We start from the raw sequence: 19,128 nt of genomic DNA, 5'->3' as shown, positions 1-19,128 counted from the left end.
GGATTTAAGACCTTTTTCTGTGCCCTTGGAACAAAATGCGTTTGTTTGTGTTAAAGTTTGAGTGGAGGGAAAAGCCGTTTTTGCAAACACGGGCTCCTCTGTTTAGCGCCCGGGGGTCTCTAAAATCGGGAGGCTGCTGGGCTCTGTTTACCCCCGCGTCTAAATTTAGAATTTAGCGCAAAAACGCTGGAAGCCCGTCCCTGCGTTTCAGCCCGACCCTTGCCAGTCTCGGCAGCTGGCGGCTCCAGAGGGGTCCGGGCTCCGGGGCTCCTACATCCTGGTGGTGTGAGGTCACAGGGGTCTGGGGGCTGAGGAAGGGGCTGCGTGAGGACAGGACCCCCCCCCCCAGACGTCCACGTGCACCTCATCTGAAGCTGGAAAAACCGAGGCCCTGGGCCCCCAGGGTGGCAGGCCGGGCCCCCAGCCCAGCACTCAGACCGCAGCCGTTCCAGGCCTCGTTCTCTGCTGGAGCTCTCCGCAAAGCCTGAGGGTGCTGTGCAGCTGGGAAGCGAGGTCCGCAGGACCCCAGGCACAGACTTGTGCCCGTTAGACATCAGGTAGGGGTGAGCGTGGTGGGCTCTGGGAGCCTTCCCCAGGGAAGGACCCGGACAGTGGGTTTTGCAGGATGCGTAGGAGTGCGCAGGGTGAGCACATCTTCTTGTACTCGCTGTGCGCTGGCTGATCCCTGGGGAGGAGTCCTCACGTGACCTGGTAGGCCCAGTGAGGGTGGTACACGGGATCGATTTCTTCTTGGGGCGGGGGGGTTCAGCTCATGTCAGTGAGGGTAGGAGCTTTCCAGCTTCGGCCCCAGGGAGAGACACGTGGTCAGCCTCAGGAGACAGGAAGACAGGAAGCCTTGGTCAGGAGCGGGGTCGGGGGCAGAGCCACACGTGGAACTGCATGTCAGCTGCACGGCTGACCGCGTGTGCGTCCTGGTACAGGTCGCCCAACCTCCGTGAGCCCATCTGCAAACTGGGTACAAAATGCGGGCCTCTGGCCACAAACTGTGGGAGAAGTCAAATCAGCGAGGACACGGGAGGTCTGGGGCCCCTGGGGCCCCAGGCGCCCGGCGAGGAGGCAGCGGAGGCGGGCTGCACATTGTGGGGGCCTGTCACCAGCCCGTGTCCTCTGGGCTTTCCCCAAAGGCAGACGCTTGCGACAGACCCTTAGCAAGCTAACTCACGCTAGGGTGTTCATGGCTGCCGTGATGCCCCAGTCACACCCCTTAGCCCTTCTGCCTTCGAGAGTCCTGCTCCGCCCCTGACCGGCTCCCCACCTCCAGCACCTTCGTCACAGGATGGCCCCCTTCCGTGCATGTGTTTTGGCCTCCCGGAACCCCAAGGACCCCCACGCTTCTGATCCCCATCCCAGGCCCTGGGCCAGGCCCACCGCAGGGAAGGGGCTCGGGAATGAATGACGCCCTTCATCAGGCCTGGTGGTGGAGACAAGGAGGGCGGGCCACGGAGTCCACAGATGCCTCCTCAGCTGCACCGATGAACTGGGTCCGGGGCCAGCGAGCACGTGACTGGTCCGGTCCTCAGTTTCCCCGTCCATAAGACGGAGGGGCCGCAGAGTGGCTCCGAGGGCTGACGTGGGGCTCTCCGCGGGGGCTGCAAGCCCAGGAGGGCAGCAGATGTGTCTGTGGCCCGGAGCGCCAGGGTTTCCGCGAAGGGGAAGATACGCTCACTGAGAGGCTCTGATCTGCGTGGGTCTGGGTTTGTTTATTGAGTCCTTCCCACGGAAAGGAAGCCTGGCCGGGTGGTTCCCTGGCCCCCGCATGCGTCTGTCCCCTCCACGACCGCTTCCCGCCAGCCGGGCTGGGGCCCCACAGGGGCTGGTGCCGGGCGCACCCTCAGGACAAGCGCCCGAGAAGCCTGCTGCCCGAGGTGTCCCGCCATCCACCCGGCCCCCCGCTCGGTCTGTGACTCTCCCGACCCCGGCCGTGTCCTTGCAGCCTCCTCGGGGCAGGCTGGTGGCACAGCGTCCGGCCCGGGGTTTGCTCTGCAGCCTTCCCGGGGTCGTGGGAACGTGCCCGCTCAGTCACTTACCAGAGGTGAGGCGTCGCGCACCGTGACTGCCCTCTCGGCCTCAGTCTCCCCCTCGGTAAGATGGCCCCTACCTCACGACACTGTCACAGTCGGCCAGCGGTGCGAGCCCCTGAGTGTACCCGCCAGCGTGGTCCTCACGCCTGCTCGCGGACGGACAGCCATGACGTCTCCGGCGGGCAAGGCCCGTGGGGTGGCCGTGGGCCACCCGCCTCCCCGGCAGATCGGGCGTTTCTGGGCTGGCCCTCCCGTCTCGCTGGGGGCCCACAGGGCCTGCCGCGCCAGGGCGGAGTGTGTGTGAGGGGAAGCTTCCAGGTATCTCCACGTGTGAGCAGAGACACAGAGGCCAGCACGCGCCCCCGCGGCGGCTTCCAGAGGCCGGGGACAGCTCGGTCCCCTGCCCCCACAGGCCTGTCCCCGGGGCCACACGGCCCTGTCCCCAGCGGTCATGCTGGGTCCCCCCACGTTTGCGGGCCCGGGCGTGCACGTCTGCCCCTGGCGCGCCCCGGTCAGGGGTGCGTGGCAAGCGCTGGGCAGTTAGTACCCTCCCGCAGCTGCCCGTGTCTCTGAATTCGGGAAAAACAAACAGCTCTGTGGGGATGGGCCGTTTCCTCCAAGAGCCGAAGGACGTCGTTAACTTGACAAAGCAAGTCTGTGATGGGGTCTGAGAGGCGTGTGCCCTCCCCGGGGTGGGGGATGCCCGGTCGGGCACTCCTGATCTCCGCCGGCCGGCCGGTCCCCAGGAGCCCCAGCACCCCAGACGGCGCAGGGCCAGGGAATGGCACGAGGGGGCCGCCCTGCGGGGTGCGGGCGTGGGGGGACAGGGCAGGGGTGGCCTGGACGGCCCTGGGGGCTAGTGGGGCAGGGTCCCCGGAGACCCTCTCCCCCAGCAGACAGACCTCACCCCGTTCGCAGCCCCAGCTCTGCCTTCGCTCGGAGCACCCGGGCCCTCGGCGCAGGCAGCTGTGGGCCAGGCCTCACACATGGGGCGCAGGCCTTCCGGGGAGGACGGCCCGCAGCCGAGGGGCGGCCCCCGTACCTGCCAGCTGACTGTCAGGCTTGCCCCTGGCTCCGCCCCGCCGGTACCCACGCCGAGGCCCAGGCGTGCGCGGCCCGCGTGCAAGTCCCGGAGCGTGGAGGGCTCGGCGTGGGCGCCGGCCCCTCCTTACGTGCCCTCGCTCGTTCCGAGCGTGCGTGAGATGCTCGCACGCGTGTGTGCTGTGCCGCCTGTGTGGGGGGCACGTTTGTGGGCACGCACCCACCTCCACGGGCTCGGCTGGTCCCTTCGAGGGGCCGGGCAGTAGGCAGCTCAGTGCGCTTGGCGCTCGTGGCGAGATGTGTGGTTTTGAGGGACGGTGACGTCGCGGGAGGCCCAGGACCACGGCAGGCGCCCCGGGCCAGGCTCCACAGCGGCCGGCCCCTTCGTGGACGCCCAGCGCTTGTCTGGACCCGCCGCGTGCTGATGCGCTCGCTGGCGCCACCGGGCCTCCTGCGCCGTGGCCCCTCTTGCTGCGAGAGGACACGTGTGTCCCTGCCTGCCTGTGGCCCCTGGGTTCCTCCCTCCGTGCCCCGTGGCTGGTGGAAGGCACCCACCGGGGTCCCGGGACGGACGGCGATGAGGTGGACCTCGCCACTTCCCGCCTGGGCCTTGCTCTCAGTCGGAGTCCGTTAAACGTGCCTCCCGGGCCCCGGCCCTGCGTCCCGCCTTCCTCTGGGACTCCTCCGGGCAGGATGTCAAGTGAAGGCCCCGCCCAGACCTTCCTGGTCCTGCCCTGGGCCTGGCCTGGAGGCTCCAGAGGGGAGAGGCCGGGCTTCCCAGAACGGACTGGCCGTGACCACAGGGCCGGCACAGGAGGACCTCAAAGGCAGAAGGCCACGTGGCCACTCTGGGCCACCGAGCCTGCTGCCGTGCCGTGCCGTGCGGGTGTGAGGCCCCAGGTCCCCGGGGCCAGGCTCCTGCAAAGCCCACGGGCGGCCTCAGGCCCCAGACGCCAGGCCGGCGGGGGCAGGGCGTGTCGGGGCTGAGCGGTGCAGCCAGGGCGCGTGCTCACGTCCTGCAGGATGTCTATTCAGGCTCACGCCGGAGGCCCCAGGGGACAAACCTCGAAGGCAAGCGGGACGCAAGCCTGGGGGGCGGGGGCGGGGCCGGCCCTGGGCCCGTGGGCCCACCGCAGGCTCTGCCGGTCGGCTCCCCCACCGAGAAGAAGGCTCGAGCTGCGTCTGGTCCTCTCGGAAGAAGGGCGACTGGAACATCTGGCGCCCGGGGCGGCGTCAGGAAGCTGAGCATCATCCCCGTCTGGGCTCCTGGTGCAGGACCAGCCTCAGTGCGCACTTCCGGCCTCCCGGGGGCTGCAGCACGGCGACGTCGGTGGCCCGGGGGACGGACTCCCGCGGGCTGGGGCAGGCCCTCCCGTGGGGCGGGCCCCCTGGCCGCGCGTCTGGTGGCAGGCCCCCTGCGCACGCCCGGGGACCCGCTTCCCGTGAGGCACCGGGTCTGGGGGGCCCCGGCCGTCTGCAGGGCTCGCGCCGGCATGGTCTGAGCCTCGGCCGTCCCGGTGGTGGCGGCTGGAGCTCCGCGTCTGTGTCGGCAGAGTGGCGGGTTCGGGCCCGACGGTCACCCGTCCCGGGGCTCTGGGCCTGACCGCCGCCCCCCTGCGCCTCCCGCAGGTCACGGTCACCACCATCGGCTACGGGGACAAGGTGCCCCAGACGTGGGTCGGGAAGACCATTGCCTCCTGCTTCTCTGTGTTTGCCATATCCTTCTTCGCGCTCCCGGCGGTAGGTGCTCCCGCCTCCTCCGGGCTCCCGGGCGGGCAGGGTCCCCCCGAGAGCAAGCCCACTCACAGAGGCCCCTGGGAGTCCCCTGCCCCCGCTGCTCCTGGAGGGTGCTTTGCAGCAGGTGTGGGTGGAGGCCGGTGGGGCGCGGCCGGCGCATTCGGCCCAAGGGGTCTCGGGGAGACACCGACAGCAGCCGCCAGGCGAGGGCAGAGGCGGAGTCTGTGCGCCTGGTGGGGGCGCTGGTTCCCTTGCGCGGTGGCCTGGGCCCCGCTTTGACCCATGTCCTTCCGAGCAATCACAGATCACGAGGGCCACACCTTCTAGCTCCCCGAGCGCGTGGAGGTGTGCGTGTCACATGCGTTTGGGGCACCTGCTGTGTGGTGAGCGTGCGTGGGTTGTGTGTGTGCTCTGTGGTCCCCTGTGTGTGTCACACAGAGCACGTGTGCATCTATGTGTGTGCGTGATTGATCCCCTGTGTGGACGGGGAGCTCCCTCCCTGACGAGCCGGCCCCATCCATCCCGTTGGCGATCCTGGGGAGGGGGCCGTCTCCTGCCCGAGCCAGCGCCCCGGTGCTGCCCCGTGTCCCCAGCACCTGTGCCCCACAGGCCGGGCCGGGCGGTGGCTGCCTGCGTGGACGCGAGCCCCCGTCTCTGCTCCTTCCCAGGGGATTCTCGGCTCCGGCTTCGCCCTGAAGGTCCAGCAGAAACAGAGGCAGAAACACTTCAACAGGCAGATCCCGGCCGCAGCCTCTCTCATTCAGGTGACGTGCCTCCCGTCCTTAACGTCCGGCCTGGCGTCGGCGGGTTACGTGCAGGCTGGCGTCCCTTCTGGGAACCAGGAACTACCCTCGGCCACAAAGCTCACGAGACCTTCTTGCTACGGGTCCCTCTGGAACACAGATGAGCCCGTGCTACCACACAGACGCGCTCGGGCCTTCTGGGAAGCGTGGGCGATGCCGACAGGGTGGGCACGGGAACGCGGGGCGCCCACCTCCCTCCCTGGAGGTCCTGTTGGAAGAGTAGGTCCTGGGGGGGCGGGCCAGGGGACAGGGATGTGCCCTGGCCCGTCCCGGGTTGGGGTGAACTTGCTGTGGGCCCCTCACCTTCCAGCCACAGTGGCCTCCTTTCGTGGTCACCCCCCTGCTCGGCACAGGGCGAGTCTGGGAGGGAAACCCCAAGGGTCTAGGGCCCTGCTTGTGCAGCACGGGTACTTCCAGGGTGTTCCCCACATCCCACGGGGCTAGGGACTCCCAGGTGGCAGCAGGTGAGGCCTGGTGAGCCGACAGCACAGCCACGCTCTGGGTTCACAGGCCCCTCGGTACCCAACGGGGACCCCGAGGCCGCTTTGACAAGGCCTGGGTGCTGGAGGAGACAGAGGCTAAGAGCGGCGGGGGAAGGAGGGTGGCCTGGAGCCCCTGGATGCTCAGTTCTGTGACCCCAGGCTCCCAGATACACCAGAGGATGGCTGGTTCTTAATTTAGCGCAACAAAGACTTAGGCCGAAAACTGGGTCCCAGATGGTTACCGGCCCCTGCCCGGGGGCAGAGCAGGGATGAGCGGGCCCAGGTCTCGCCCGGGGAGCGGCTGGGCAGGGGTCCTGTGGCACAGGCCCTGTGGGTGTCCAGCTGTACATGTGGGGACCTCAGCCACACCCAGTGCCGAATGCCCCTCAGGGACGGTCCTGGGGTCACCCCCGGGGCCCTGGTCTCCTTCGCCATCCGCCCCGGGCAGGGCCCCCTGCACAGGCAGCAGCCACCAGGTTTCGCTCAGCCAGGGGCGCCCCCTCATTCCTCTGAAGCCCTTCCGGACCCTTCCGGAACCCACCGTCTGGGGCCTGGACGGTGGACCTGGACGGGAAGGAAATAGCAGCCGCAGCCATAAAGCCGAGGGGCCGGGCCCCCTCAGGCCTGGTTTTACGGCCCACAGCTTCTCCTTTCGGGGAGACCATAAATCAGGCCCGTAAAACCAGCCCAGGCTGCCGTGGGCAGGCTGCCGGCGGGAGGGGAGCACGGCGGGGTCCTGGTGGAGCCGGTGCTCGGGGGTGAGCACCCCTGTGAAGCCCGGGCTCGGGTGCTGAGCTCGAGGGATGTGGACACGTCCGCCACGGCAGGACTGGGGCCCAGAGGAGGGAACGCGGACCGGACCCGGGCAGGAAGCGGGCGGCGGCCTTACGTTTGTGGGGATGGTGGGACACAGAGGTGGCACGTGGCTGTGGAGGGGCCAGGCCTGTGGCCGTCCCCTGAGCGTCCCGGGCAGGGAGGGCTGCTGTGTCTGTCCAGGTCCCCATCCTGGGTGGTGTCACGGCCTCCCACGAACCCTGCCAGCTCCCCTGTCTGCTCCCTGCTGTCTGTCCCCTGCTGCCTACCCGGACACGGCATGTCCTCCACTCGGATCCCGTGCAGTGGTGTCCCCTCCTCTGGGTCATTCCTGTGTGGCGGTCGCCACGGGCATCTCTCTAGGATGTGGGTCCAGGGCTCCCCACGGCGGCAGGCCGTGCCCGGGCTCCGGGACCCCATATGTGGGCCTCTGGGAGGGGCCCGCCCCCCCACGCCCCCTGCCCCCCTGCCCCCCTGCCTGGTGTCCCACAGGCCCCGGGTGTCCTCAGTGTCTGTGTCCGTCCTGCACCCGCCGTGCGTGCCCCGAGGAGAGGCAGCCAAAGGGTGTCTGCGTCTGCGGGTGGGGCCTCCGTGGCGCCCGAGCCGTGGGTACCGGCCCGTGGGTTAGGCCGTGAGGCGCCTGGCGTGGGAGCAGCCCCGGGAGGTGGGGGGCTGGCACGCAGGCCAGGGTGCGGGCGGGCCCGGCGGCTGACCGCGTCTCCCCTGCGCTTGTTCAGACGGCGTGGAGGTGCTATGCAGCTGAGAACCCCGAGTCCTCCACCTGGAACATCTACGTCCGGAAACCCACCCGGAGCCACACCCTGCTGTCCCCCAGCCCCAAGCCCAAGAAGTCCGTCATGGTAACAGCCCCCACCTGCCTCCTGCAGGCATCCCTCGTGAGCGGGGGGTGGGGTGGGGGGTGGGGAGGCCCTGGGGGCCACGGCTGCTGGCCGGGGTTCGGCCCTGGCATTTCAGCGGCGCCACATCAGGGCACTGGTGCCACTCTGGGCCCTGGGGGTGGGGTCCTGTGCTGGGTCCTGCCACCTGGGGGTCCCCCCTGGCTCGGGGCCACGTAGGGCTGGTGCTCCCAGGCCAGGACTATGGGAGGCCCACAGGGGGCGGCCCCGGGAACAGGACGGGCTGGGTTCTGGCCAGAGGTTGGGAACAAGGCTCTTGAGAGGGCCCTGATGTCAGGCTTTCTGTGCCGGGGACAGCGGGTGCCGGTCAGGACGGAGGTCTCTCCCCAGCTCGGGGAAGTCGGTCTTCGGGTCGTGGTGCAGGGGGCTCGGGCAGGCTCTGGGCAAGAGCGTCACGATGGGGCCGGTGTGGGGACTGAGGGGGGCACCCAGGCCTCCCGTTGCCAGCCGCCCCTGACGCCTCTGCACTCGCTGTTCCCTTGCCAAACGCCCTCACCGGCTCCCACACCTCCTCCTCCACATCACCTTTGCCGGCCCCAGGCTGTCCCCCCGACGGCCCCCACCGCGTGCCGGAACTCCCGGTGGCCACAGCCCTGGTCCCCACGTGCCCGCTTGTATGTCTACCTGTCCGGTTTCCCGTCCGCCGGCCCCTTCAGCCCGAGCCCCCAGGCAGCGCCTGTGCCGAGCCCCCCACAGCACCCCGTCTGCTGGCCCTGAGGCCTGGCTCCCTGGCTGGTGCCCTTGGGGGCTGCTGAGGGGTTCTGGGGCTGGGGACCCCCGGGAAGCGCCAGCTTACTGCTCGTGGTCTTAGGTAAAGAAGAAGAAGTTCAAACTGGACAAGGACAACGGGGTGAGTCCCGGAGAGAAGACGCTCACGGTCCCCCACATCACATGCGAGCCTGTGTCAGAAAAGCGGAGGCCAGACCACTTCTCCGTGGACACCTGCGACAGCTCTGGTGAGGAGCCTTCGCCCAGGGTGGCGGTGTGGGGACGGGGATGGGCGCTCAGCTCCCACTGACCTGGCGTCCGCCCGCCAAGGCCCTGCCCTCCCCCCACAGACCCCAGCCCGGAGGGACCCTTCCTCCGGCTCTGTTGCGGACTCTGGGCTGCGGGTGCCGGGCCCCGCCTCGGTCCCGCTGTGCGGCCGGCGCCCCATGCCGGGCAGAAGGGAGGTGGCCCATGCGTGCGGACCCCCCGGTCTTGGTGGGGGAGGGGGGGGGCGGGCGTCCCGAGCCAGCGCTGCGTGCCCGCGTCTGTCCTCGACACCGTGTGCCTCTGCTCGTGCGTCACCGCCGTGTGGGTCTCTCCCTCCTTGGGCCTCTTCCCGGCACCCACCAGAATGTGCTAGCACATTGGCAGTCGGGAGGGCAGTGTCACTGTCTTAGACGTGGCAGAAGGGGGACAAGCGTATATTGTTCCTGACCCTTTGTGCTTACGGGCACCTGGCCCGCCAAGTGCTTGGTTCTCGGGCGGCTGACCCCCGGTGTTTCCTCCTGCATTTGGTCACAGTCCCCTGGAAGAAGGGCAGAAAGTGTTCCGGAAAAAGGCCGCGGCTGCTGCCTGCTCCTTGGGGCTGTCGGTGGACCGGACGGGGGCGCCCACCCCGCCGGGCACCGGGCCACCGTGGCCCCGTCGCAGGCTGTTGGGATTCCGCTCTGGCCTGAGTTTGGCCACATCGCTGGTGAGCCCCCGGGACGCGCTCCCCGCCGCCCCCCGGAGTGGGCACAAGGAACAATTGTGCCAACGAGTGCCCGGCGGCCCCCCCAACTCCGGATTCAGGGGCAGGACCATTGTCGCGATGCAAATGGGGGCTCTCTGCAAATGCTAATGGGCAGGTCGGGGTGGGTAGAAGCCTCTCGTGCTGTTTGCTGAGTGTGGAACCGTCCATTCAGCCTGCTTGCTGTTATTAAGTACCCAGTGCCGCCTGCAGAATGTTAATGAGGCACGAGTGCAGGGACAGTCAGGCACCCTTTGTGGGGTGCTTTTGCAGGGAGTCTTCCTTTCCCGCCAGCACGAGTCAGCCCAGCCCGGAGCCGCTGTGTTTCCGGGGCCTCCGCTGTGGGCCCCGAGTGGCCCCCAGCCTACGGGCGGTACCCGGGGCTCTCGAGAGCCCTGGTCGGGGGAGAGGGGGCCTCATCCCGGCCAGGGCCCGCAGCCCCAGCCCCCACATGGCAGGGCGCAAGCAGCCACGCTGAGTACCCCACCACCACCGGCCGCACCGAGGCCTGGCGCCCGAGCCTCGTGCCGCACCCCTGCACACCCCGCCCTCCAGGCTCCCGTCCGCATTTCTCGTGCAGGTTCCAGCCCCCGGCTGCTCACGCTGTCCTGGTCGTCAGGACCCTGCTCCGTGCGCGTGAGGGTGAGGCCCTGGGGCGAGGCGGGCCTTGGCATCAGGCAGGAAGGCGCGCGGGCGTCTGGGGCACGAGCACCCGGCTCGGCCTGGTTGGGCCCGCAGGCTTCCTGGAGGAGGTGGTGTTAATGCTGAGTACAGCTGGCCGGGGAGGGGAAGGAAGGATCAGCGGCTGTGATGGAGTTGCCGTGGGGGAGCAGCCGCGCTTCCGGGCGGGATCACGTCGTCACCCCCCACCCCCGCCCCGGGCCCGCCACCTGCACTCCTCAGGTGGGGTGGGTGTGGGCCTCCCTCCTGTGGAGAGGCCCACGTGGGCTCCTGCCGTGCTGACCCTCCTTCCTAAGGCGGGAGAGGTGCCCAGGAGCCTGCGGGTGTCGGACGGGCGCTGGGAGTCCACGGGGCAGGCGTGGCTGCGGGCAGCCCTGTGCCCTCTGAGGCTCGCCCAGGAATGGCACGGATGGGGACAGGGCAGGACAAGCCTCGGGCCAGGCCAGCGCCTGGAGTGACGTGGTGGCTGTGGGGCTGGGGGTCAGAGGAGTCAAGGCCAGCGGGAGGAGCTCCCGTAGACCCGGGCAGCCTGGGGGCGACCCCTGAGGGCAGGCGGGCCGTGAGGCGCTGGGGGCACCCTCACTTCCATCTCAAGGTGGTCAGGGCCGCCGAGTCCCCAGCCTGCGTGGGGCCCGCCGCTCACGAGCCCAGTTCGGGGGACGCAGTCTGCGGCCCCACCCGCCGGGCCTGGCCTGTCGCCCTCCCCTCGGGGGGCGGCCCTCACGGGACTATGGGCCCCGCGCTCCGGATCCCACCCCACCCCCCTCACACGCCGCCCCTGCCCCGTGTCTTGCTTGTGGATCCCCTGAATCCGTCGCTGGTTGGGTTCGTGGACACTTGCCGATATTTACCAGCAGATCCGCTGGATTCCGTCTCAGGGTTTAACATCCTTCTTCCTGAAGGCCCTTCGGCGGTTCCTTCAGTGACGGTCTGTTGGGGGTCAACCCGGTCTTTGCCCCGAGCCTCCGTGTTCCGACTTTGCTGTCGGATGGGGGTCTAGCTGGGGGAAGGTTCCGGGTTGAGATACGTATTCTCTGTGAACGCTCGGCAGGCGCGTTGTCCAGCTGTGCGGCCGTCCTCGGGAGTGGCCCGGCCCCCTCTGGAGACTTCGAGGGTCTTCCCTTGGACGTCGGTGCTGGGTGGTTCCGGGACGGTGACCCAGGGCGGTGGATTATCTCTGTTCGTCCTGCTGTGATAAACCTGCGGGTTTGTGTCTTTCATCCGGTGTGGAAAGTTAGCACGGTCCCGTCACAGGTTACCGCCTCCCCTAAATGCTCTGACCTGCCCCCGAAACGCCTGCCTGACCCCCGCGTCCTGGCCTCCCGGGCCGTCTCTGGTATTTTCCTGCTCAGTCTCCCTGCACTGCATTCTAGCAGCTTCCTTCCAGTTTGCTAACTGCGCAGCTGTGTCTAACCCACGGGTTAATCCACCCGCCGAGATGTTAGTTTCCGTTACTTCTGCGCCTCCGCGGGTGAGGGCGTCATCTGCTTGGCCCGTGTCTTCCCCGTGACTTACAACTTGGAATTTCCGAGTCACGTGAACGCACTCATTCCATCACCAGGGTGACGTCACGTCACCGCCCGCGGTTCTCGGAGAGTCTAACTCTGCTCCCTGTGGCTCCCCCAACTTTTTCTCACGACGGCTTGTTTCCCCGTGGGTCTGTAAGCGTGGGCTCCTTCTCGTGGGCCCCCCCACCCCGTGCGCCCTGTTGAGGGGACGCCTCTCTGGAGAAGCTGCCCCTTGCGCAGGGTGACCCCGTGAACCTGTGCAGAACGTTTGTGGTGCGGGTTTATAGGCACGGGGTTTTCTAGACGACCGTGAGGGGTCAATGCGAACCCAGCCTCTTGTCCGAACGAGCCTGTCCCCACGTATCGGGGGAGGCTTTTTACTTTTATTCCGAGAAAACAGGCCAACACCAACGAATTTTCTTTTTTCTCCGCATTGGCCAGTGCGCGGGCTGGTTCGCTGGCTTCTCTCTCGCTTTGTGCGTGTGATTTGAGTGCGCCCTCCCGCCGTCCCTCATCCAGTCCACACCGTGGCTCCTGGCGTGAGTGGACGCCGTGCTGCCCACACATGGCCGCCGTTCCAGAGGCGGCTTCACTCCTGGCCCTTGGGGACACCCCCCGTGGAGCCCACAGGAGACGTTTGCTTGTTCCAGCGAGCTCGTTTGGGAGTTCGTAGAGAGAGGCCTTTGACGAAACCAGGTCTACTCGTTGCCGAAACCCAGGTCCTCGTCCTGGCGACAGAGTGTCCCCAGCAAGGGAAGCCCTGAGCTCCTCCACGGCAGAGGGCTGGGCGGTGACGCTCCGGGTTGGAACTTCCCTGGGGGGGTCCCTCGAATCACGAGGAGAGTTTTAACATAGACCCGGGCTGCCCCCACTGAGATTTCAGGTCCCAGGGTGTGCGGGGAGGCCCGGGGGCGTGTCCGTAACGAGTCCCCAGGTTACTCTGGGCGCTGTCCCTGTGACCCTGAGGATGAGGCCAGGCACCGGGCTTCTGTGGCTTCCAGGGCGGCCTCACCTGGGTTGGAGGAGAAGGTCCTCGTTTGGGGCCCCGTCCTGGCCCCCGCACCGGGGTTCGGGTTGGCCATTCATTATAACGGCTCTCTGTAGACAGAAGAGAGGGAGGATCTCGGCAAAGACCACCCCCGAGTCAGCTCCAGCTGAGACACTTAGCGAGGAAAGACGGGCTGCTGTCCCCCTGCAGTCGGGATCTTGGCGAGGATGCCTGCTCTTATCAGTTCTGCTCCGCCTCAACCCGGAGGTTCTAGCCTGCAGGACCGTCCAGAAGCAGAAATCCCGGGCGGACGGTCCAGAGGCGGAAACCCCGGGCGCCCAGGCTGGGAAGGAGCAGGTGAGTGGCGCCGGGTCAACACTCAAACGTCACGTCTACACCTGTGTTCCGGCAGCCCGTAATCTGAGGTCGACAGCGTTTACGGTAACATCGAAAGCATGGCATCCTGGGGCGCCTGGTGGCTCAGTCGGTGGAGCGTCCGACTTCGGCTCGGGTCACGATCTCGCGGTTGACGAGTTCGAGCCCCGCGTCGGGCCCTGTGCTGACGGCTCGGAGCCTGGAGCCCGCTTCGGATTCTGTGTCTCCCTCTCTGTCTGCCCCTCCCCCACTCACGCTCTGGCTCTCAAAATAAATAAATAAACATCTAAAAAAATTTAAAGATTTATACGAAAAGCAGGCCGGGTTTGAACATTCACCCAAGAAGATGTACAGATAAGCACGTGAGGATATGTTCCGCACCATCAGTTATTAGGGAAGCGCAAACTAAAACCACAATGAGACGTTACTACGCGATTATATTGGCTAAAATTAAGAACGTTTTACCGCGTGTCGTGGCTTCACGAGGGAAGCTTCCATCACTCACGCGAGTGCTGCCCAGGACGCGGGCACCGAGCCCTTCACGCACTCCCGCTGGACACTCGAACGGCACAGCTGCTCTAGAGAACAGGCTGCGAGTTTCTGAGAACATTATGTGTGCACCTGGCATATTATCCAGCCATTCCGTTCCTGAATGAGCATCCAGGAGAAAAAAGAACAGAGAGCAGACGTGTATACGGACGCTTGGACGTGGAATATCACCGTCGTAGTGTTTTCTGAAAACTGGAAACAGTGCAGATACCCCTCGTGGTTTAGCCCACACAGTGAAATAGTCCTCAGAAATCAGAAAGGACGAGCCATGAGTATACACACCGGCCTGGATAAATGCCAGAATAATGATGGTGAGCGAAAGAAGCCAGACTGAAAGGAAGGAAGGAAGAAAGAGCAAGGGGAAGGGGGGGGGGGCAGGGAGAGAGAAAGAGAAAGAGAGAGAGAAAGAGAGGAAGGAAGAAAAGCAAAGAGTACATGTTGCTCATTCCATCTGTGTGAAGGCCCGGGAAGGGCAGACTGGTCTGGGACCACAAGGCCAGCAGGTGTGCGGGCGCGATTGGGTTGGGAGGAGGAGAAGGGCACAGGGAGACCTGGGGCCGATGGGTATGTTCACGATCTCGATCGTGACGACGCTGTCGCGTGTCAAAAGTTACCGAGCGGCACGCTCTAAACACGGCCACTTTGTTGTGTGTCCGGCACGCTTCAGTGAAAACGTAAAATAAAAATGTCGTGCGTAGCAAAAACAAAATCCCAAACCATTTCTTAAATGATGATCTGGAGAAAATAGTCGCGGCTCATATTGTACACGTGGGGCTAATTTCACCCAGATACCAGGAAGCTCTGTGGGTCATGAAGACGAAAGGGTAAAAGCTATAAAAACAGGTCTGGAGAAAAGGAATCCCGGGATTCTTACCAATGGACAGATGCCAATAACCTCAGTGGCGATCACAGAAATGTAAATTAACGCGACGGGAGCTGTATTCATCTATCGAGCCTTTGAAGAGTGAGGAGCCTCGTGGGCCAAGCACGCGCGAACCCTCAAGCTGAGTCACCACGTTGGGCGGATAAACGGATAGAGGCTCTATGGAGACAAAAACGGCCACTGCCGTGAAAATTCGAGACGTGTGCGCCCTTGAACCCTTCCAGAAATGTATCCCGCACTTGCGTTGCACGTCTGCAAGACGACCCGTTGTCAGGATGCTCATTTCTGCGATCGTTAACCGGCAAAAGGTAGCCAACCGTCTACACCCGCGGGTGGACACCCCCTTACGGGAAGCACGGTGTGTGCGTTGAACCCGTGAGACGTGTCCGCGGCGTGCCCCCCTCCCCCGACGGCTGATCGCGGAGGCGACTGTACCTCAGGCTCAGAAGAGGAGGCCGGCTGCCACCACGTCCGCGCGGACGCAGTGTCTGCACCGGGGAGACCCGCCCACCTTGTCGCGCGTCCCACACCCGTCGGAAAATAGCTCCGGAGTCCCCTTCTCCAGGGGCTCAGCAGCGCAGCAAAGTTGTAAAACCATCTGGGCCGGTACGTGTGCTCAAGGAGATCTTTAATTTCTTTTTAAAAGTCTGCTTTATGGTAATTTGTTCTAAATAAATGTGCTGCCTCTTTGGAGGTAATTTATTCATTGCTCTTTAATCCTCAAGGGTTTCAATTATGTTGCCTCTTGGTGGCAAGTTACTTCTAGTGAGTTGAGTTCTTCTCTGTCAGCTCTTTGTTTCTTGCCTGAGCTTTGAGTTTTGCCTCTTTTCCCTCTAAGCTCATGAGACATTTATCTGCTTTATATATATATATATATATATATATATATATATATATATATATATATATATATATAGTGTGTATAATATTTAATTATATATTTAACATAATATTTGTTGTACATTATTTATCTTATACATATTTATACACAATAGCATGTATCATATATATTTATAACATGTATTATTTATATTCTATTATATTAATCTTTATAATAATAATATAATATTTAATATATATAATATATAACGTTTACTTTCTTACCCGAAAACTACCATTTCACTGTTTTTGTTTTCTGTTTCCCCAACTTGGGCTTTTATATCTATGTATCCCGTCTTCCTGATTATTCACTTTTTTAAAAACTTGAGTGAGACGCGCACCTAGTGTATCTAAAGTCTCTCTTCTACGAGGCATTTTAGAAGTCACATATATTTTCCTCTGATGGCAGCGTTAGCTGTGACGTAGATCTTACCGTGAAGTGTTTTCCTTTTCGTCGCGTTCTTGGTCGCTTTTACGTTTTGACTTTCTCTTTGGTCTAAAGAAATGTTTTCCTGCTTTTGAAGCAGAACATGTTTTATCGCTGTTATTTCTAACTTAACAGCCTTACAGTGAGAGGACGTGGGCTGCGAAGTATTTGCTTTTACTAAGTGAAGATTTTCTTTGTGTCCAAGGGCAAACATAAAAGCATTGCTTTTGTAAATGTTCCTTGGACTTGTTAAGGTTATATGCTCTGTTTGTAAAACAGAGTTTTATTTGTGTACTCAGACAGATAACACGTACGTTGCGATGGATCGCACACACACGCGCGTGGATGTGTCCATAGCATCATTGTGGTCTGTCCCACCTTTCCTTATTATCACTACTATTTTTTAAGTTTATTTATTTTGAAAGCGATAGCATGAGCGGGGGGGGGGGGGCAGAGAGAGAGAGGATCCCAAGCCGGCTTATTATCACTACTATTTTTTAAGTTTATTTATTTTGAAAGCGATAGCATGAGCGGGGGGGGGGGGGGGGGGCAGAGAGAGAGAGGATCCCAAGCCGGCTTCACTCCATCAGCACAGGGCCCCGTGTGGGGCTCAAACTCACAAACCGTGAGGTCATGACCTGAGCTGAAGTCAAGAGTCGGACGCTTAACCAACTGAGCCACCCGGGCGCCCCTAGCATTATTATTTTTAAATCTAGTGCCAAGTTCCGCGGCAGGAAAATTAAATCCTTCCTTTACAGTTTTGTCCTTAAAAGTCGAGTGGCAGATTCGGGGAGTGGCTCTGAGTACAACCTGAGGGCCGGCCTTCCTGGGGCCGAAGGAAGTTCTGCCGTTTTCTCTTGGGTGACCCTGGGCAGGCCACTGCCTTCTCCCAGCCTCGGTTTCTGAATCCGCGAAATGCGGACCCTTGTGGGGTTGTCGTGTTGACCAAGCGAGTTAGAACACGCGAGTGCCCCACCCCCCCACCCGCCCCGGGCCTGTGTGTGGCCAGCTTCCTGGTGCCTCTGGCCTCCCACCCGGAACCACTCTCCCGGGCGCCCACTCACTCTCCACCCAGCTTCTCACCCCACAGATCCTGGGGCTGGTTTTTCTTTTAAGGTTGTATTGCCCTCCCAGGGCTCGTGCTGTAAACGGGCTCGTCACGGATTTCCGAACTCACGGGATCCCGTCCCGCACGCTGTCTCGCCTTTCCCGCTCAGCTGCACACGGTGCGCCTCCTTGCTGGGGCATTCAGCCTGCAGCCTGAAGTCTCTCCTTCATTCCAGGATGTATTAGTTTGCTAGAAACTTCCATAACAAAAGACTGCAGACTGGGTGGCTTGGGCAACAGAAATGCATCTCGTGGGGCGCCTGGGTGGCTCAGTCGGTTAAGCTTCCGACTTCAGCTCAGGTCATGATCTTGCGGTCCGTGAGTTCGAGCCCCGCGTCGGGCTCTGTGCTGACAGCTCAGAGCCTGGAGCCTGTTTCGGATTCTGTGTCTCCCCCTCTCTCTGACCCTCCCCCATTCATGCTCTGTCTCTCTCTGTCTCAAAAATAAATAAACGTTAAAAAAAAAAAATTAAAAAAAAAAAAAAAAAAAAAAAGAAATGCATCTCGCCCATCCTGGAGGCGGAAAGGTTTCGGGTCACGCTGTCGTCTTTCCTGGGCTTGCCGATGGCCACCTTCTCGCCACGTCCTCCCCCTGTCCTTCCTCTGCGTCCCCGTTTGTCCAAATTTCCTGTATAGGGACACCCGCCACAGTGCAGTGGGATCCACACCAGCAGCCTTGTCGGAACTGACCTCTTTAAGGCCCTTCTCCAAACGTCTGAGGTGCTGGGGTCGACAGAGCTAGTGTGTGAGTCGCAGGGACTCAGTTCAGCCCCTGGCTCAGGATCAGGTGCATTATTAACATCGTGGGCGTTGCCGGGTCACTTTCAAGGGCTCCCTTCCTGGCACCCCTGCGGGCTACCACCGGCCACCCGGGCAGGGCTCTGTCTTGTCAGCCGAGCGAAGCGGGTTTTCTCCCCTGCGGCACCAGTGACATCGGGGGCCAGACCGTGCTTTGTCGAGGGCTCAGCTTCCCTGGCCTCTTCTGGGGCCAGCGTGGTGACCAGAGAAAGGTCTCCCCTGGGCAAAATCGCTTCCAGTTGAAGACCACTAGGCCAAGGGGATACCTCAGGGTTCATTTTGCCGCATTCGTTTTACCATTCGTACCCCTTTCTGTAGGGATCTTGATGTACCTGGTTCTCTGAGTCCTTTGACAGTAAGCTGCCCACTCTGGAGACCGTGGCCCCGAAATGTTTGCCGTGTTTTTCCTAAAAACAAAAGTCCCCCTTTTACAGCGCCCTGCACATGAAACGTGGGTCCAGCCCTCTCTCCAAACCCACCTGTGTTCCGTTGTGCCAGTGGACGTGACCCTGCCCTTCATAGCTGTTCGCAGTGACCGTTGCCATCAGCTGTCCTGTCTCCGGAGCCTTCTTGAACCTGGAACATTTCCAGTTTCCGCCTTTTACGGCGTTCGCGTTTCTGCGGGCCACAGTCCTGCCACTTCTTGGGGATTTGCAGGATGTTTCCCTTGTAGTTAGATTCAGGTTGTGCCTTCCAGCTGGAACATTCCATCAGCGACATGGTGTCCTTCTTGGGGTGACCCACCCCAGGACATTTGATTCTCTGCCCTGAAATGGGGTGTGACTTTAATCACCCGCCGAAGACTTGTCCTACTTTGCTTTGTAACCGATAAGCGACAGGGAAATCGTGCAAGGCCATGAGCACATCTGGTCCCTTATTTTAAGTTTTTTTTTTAATGTTTATTTTATTTTTGAGACAGAGTGCAAGCGGGGGAGGGGCAGAAAGGGTGACACAGAATCCGAAGCAGGCTCCAGGCTCTGAGCTGTCAGCACAGAGCCCAACATGGGGCTCAAACCCACGGACCGTGAGATCATGACCTGAGCCGAAGCCGGTCGCTTAACCGACTGAGCCACCCAGGCGCCCTTCCTGTTCCCTATTTTAAAACGTCTCTCAGATGCAGAGATTTTCTGGAACCGTCTTGATTATGGTGGCTGATGCCCTCTCAGCTCTAGCACACCTCCCACAGAAGTACTAGGAGCTGCCTTCCAGCCAGAATGGTATTTATTCCAAGAGAAGACATCCCCGGGTCGTTCTGTGGGAAAACCTCCCTTCTCCCCCATCTGTCTGTTTCTGGGACTTATTATCTATATGCATGGGCTCATGGATTTTTTTTTATTATAATTCTTTAGTGTCCTTAATTATTTTGATATTCAAATTGTCCC

The 19,128-nt window shown here is 62.4% G+C and overlaps 1 protein-coding gene across 2 annotated transcripts in view; it reads left to right on the top strand.

Moving 5' to 3' along the window:
- The window catches only part of KCNQ1 (potassium voltage-gated channel subfamily Q member 1), a 316,086-nt gene that overhangs the window by 83,577 nt on the left and 213,381 nt on the right, over window positions 1-19,128 (top strand). For both annotated transcript variants that reach the window (XM_042958455.1, XM_042958456.1), the window contains exons 7-10: window positions 4,713-4,823; window positions 5,489-5,584; window positions 7,656-7,778; window positions 8,647-8,791. In XM_042958455.1, the coding sequence (XP_042814389.1) occupies window positions 4,713-4,823; window positions 5,489-5,584; window positions 7,656-7,778; window positions 8,647-8,791 (475 nt within the window). The remainder of the gene's footprint in view (window positions 1-4,712; window positions 4,824-5,488; window positions 5,585-7,655; window positions 7,779-8,646; window positions 8,792-19,128) is intronic.

The sequence above is a fragment of the Panthera tigris genome, chromosome D1 (genome assembly GCF_018350195.1).
Source record: "Panthera tigris isolate Pti1 chromosome D1, P.tigris_Pti1_mat1.1, whole genome shotgun sequence".
NCBI lineage: Eukaryota > Metazoa > Chordata > Mammalia > Carnivora > Felidae > Panthera > Panthera tigris.
Note: the sequence above shows the minus strand (reverse complement) of the source record. Positions and strands in the feature narration are given on the sequence as shown.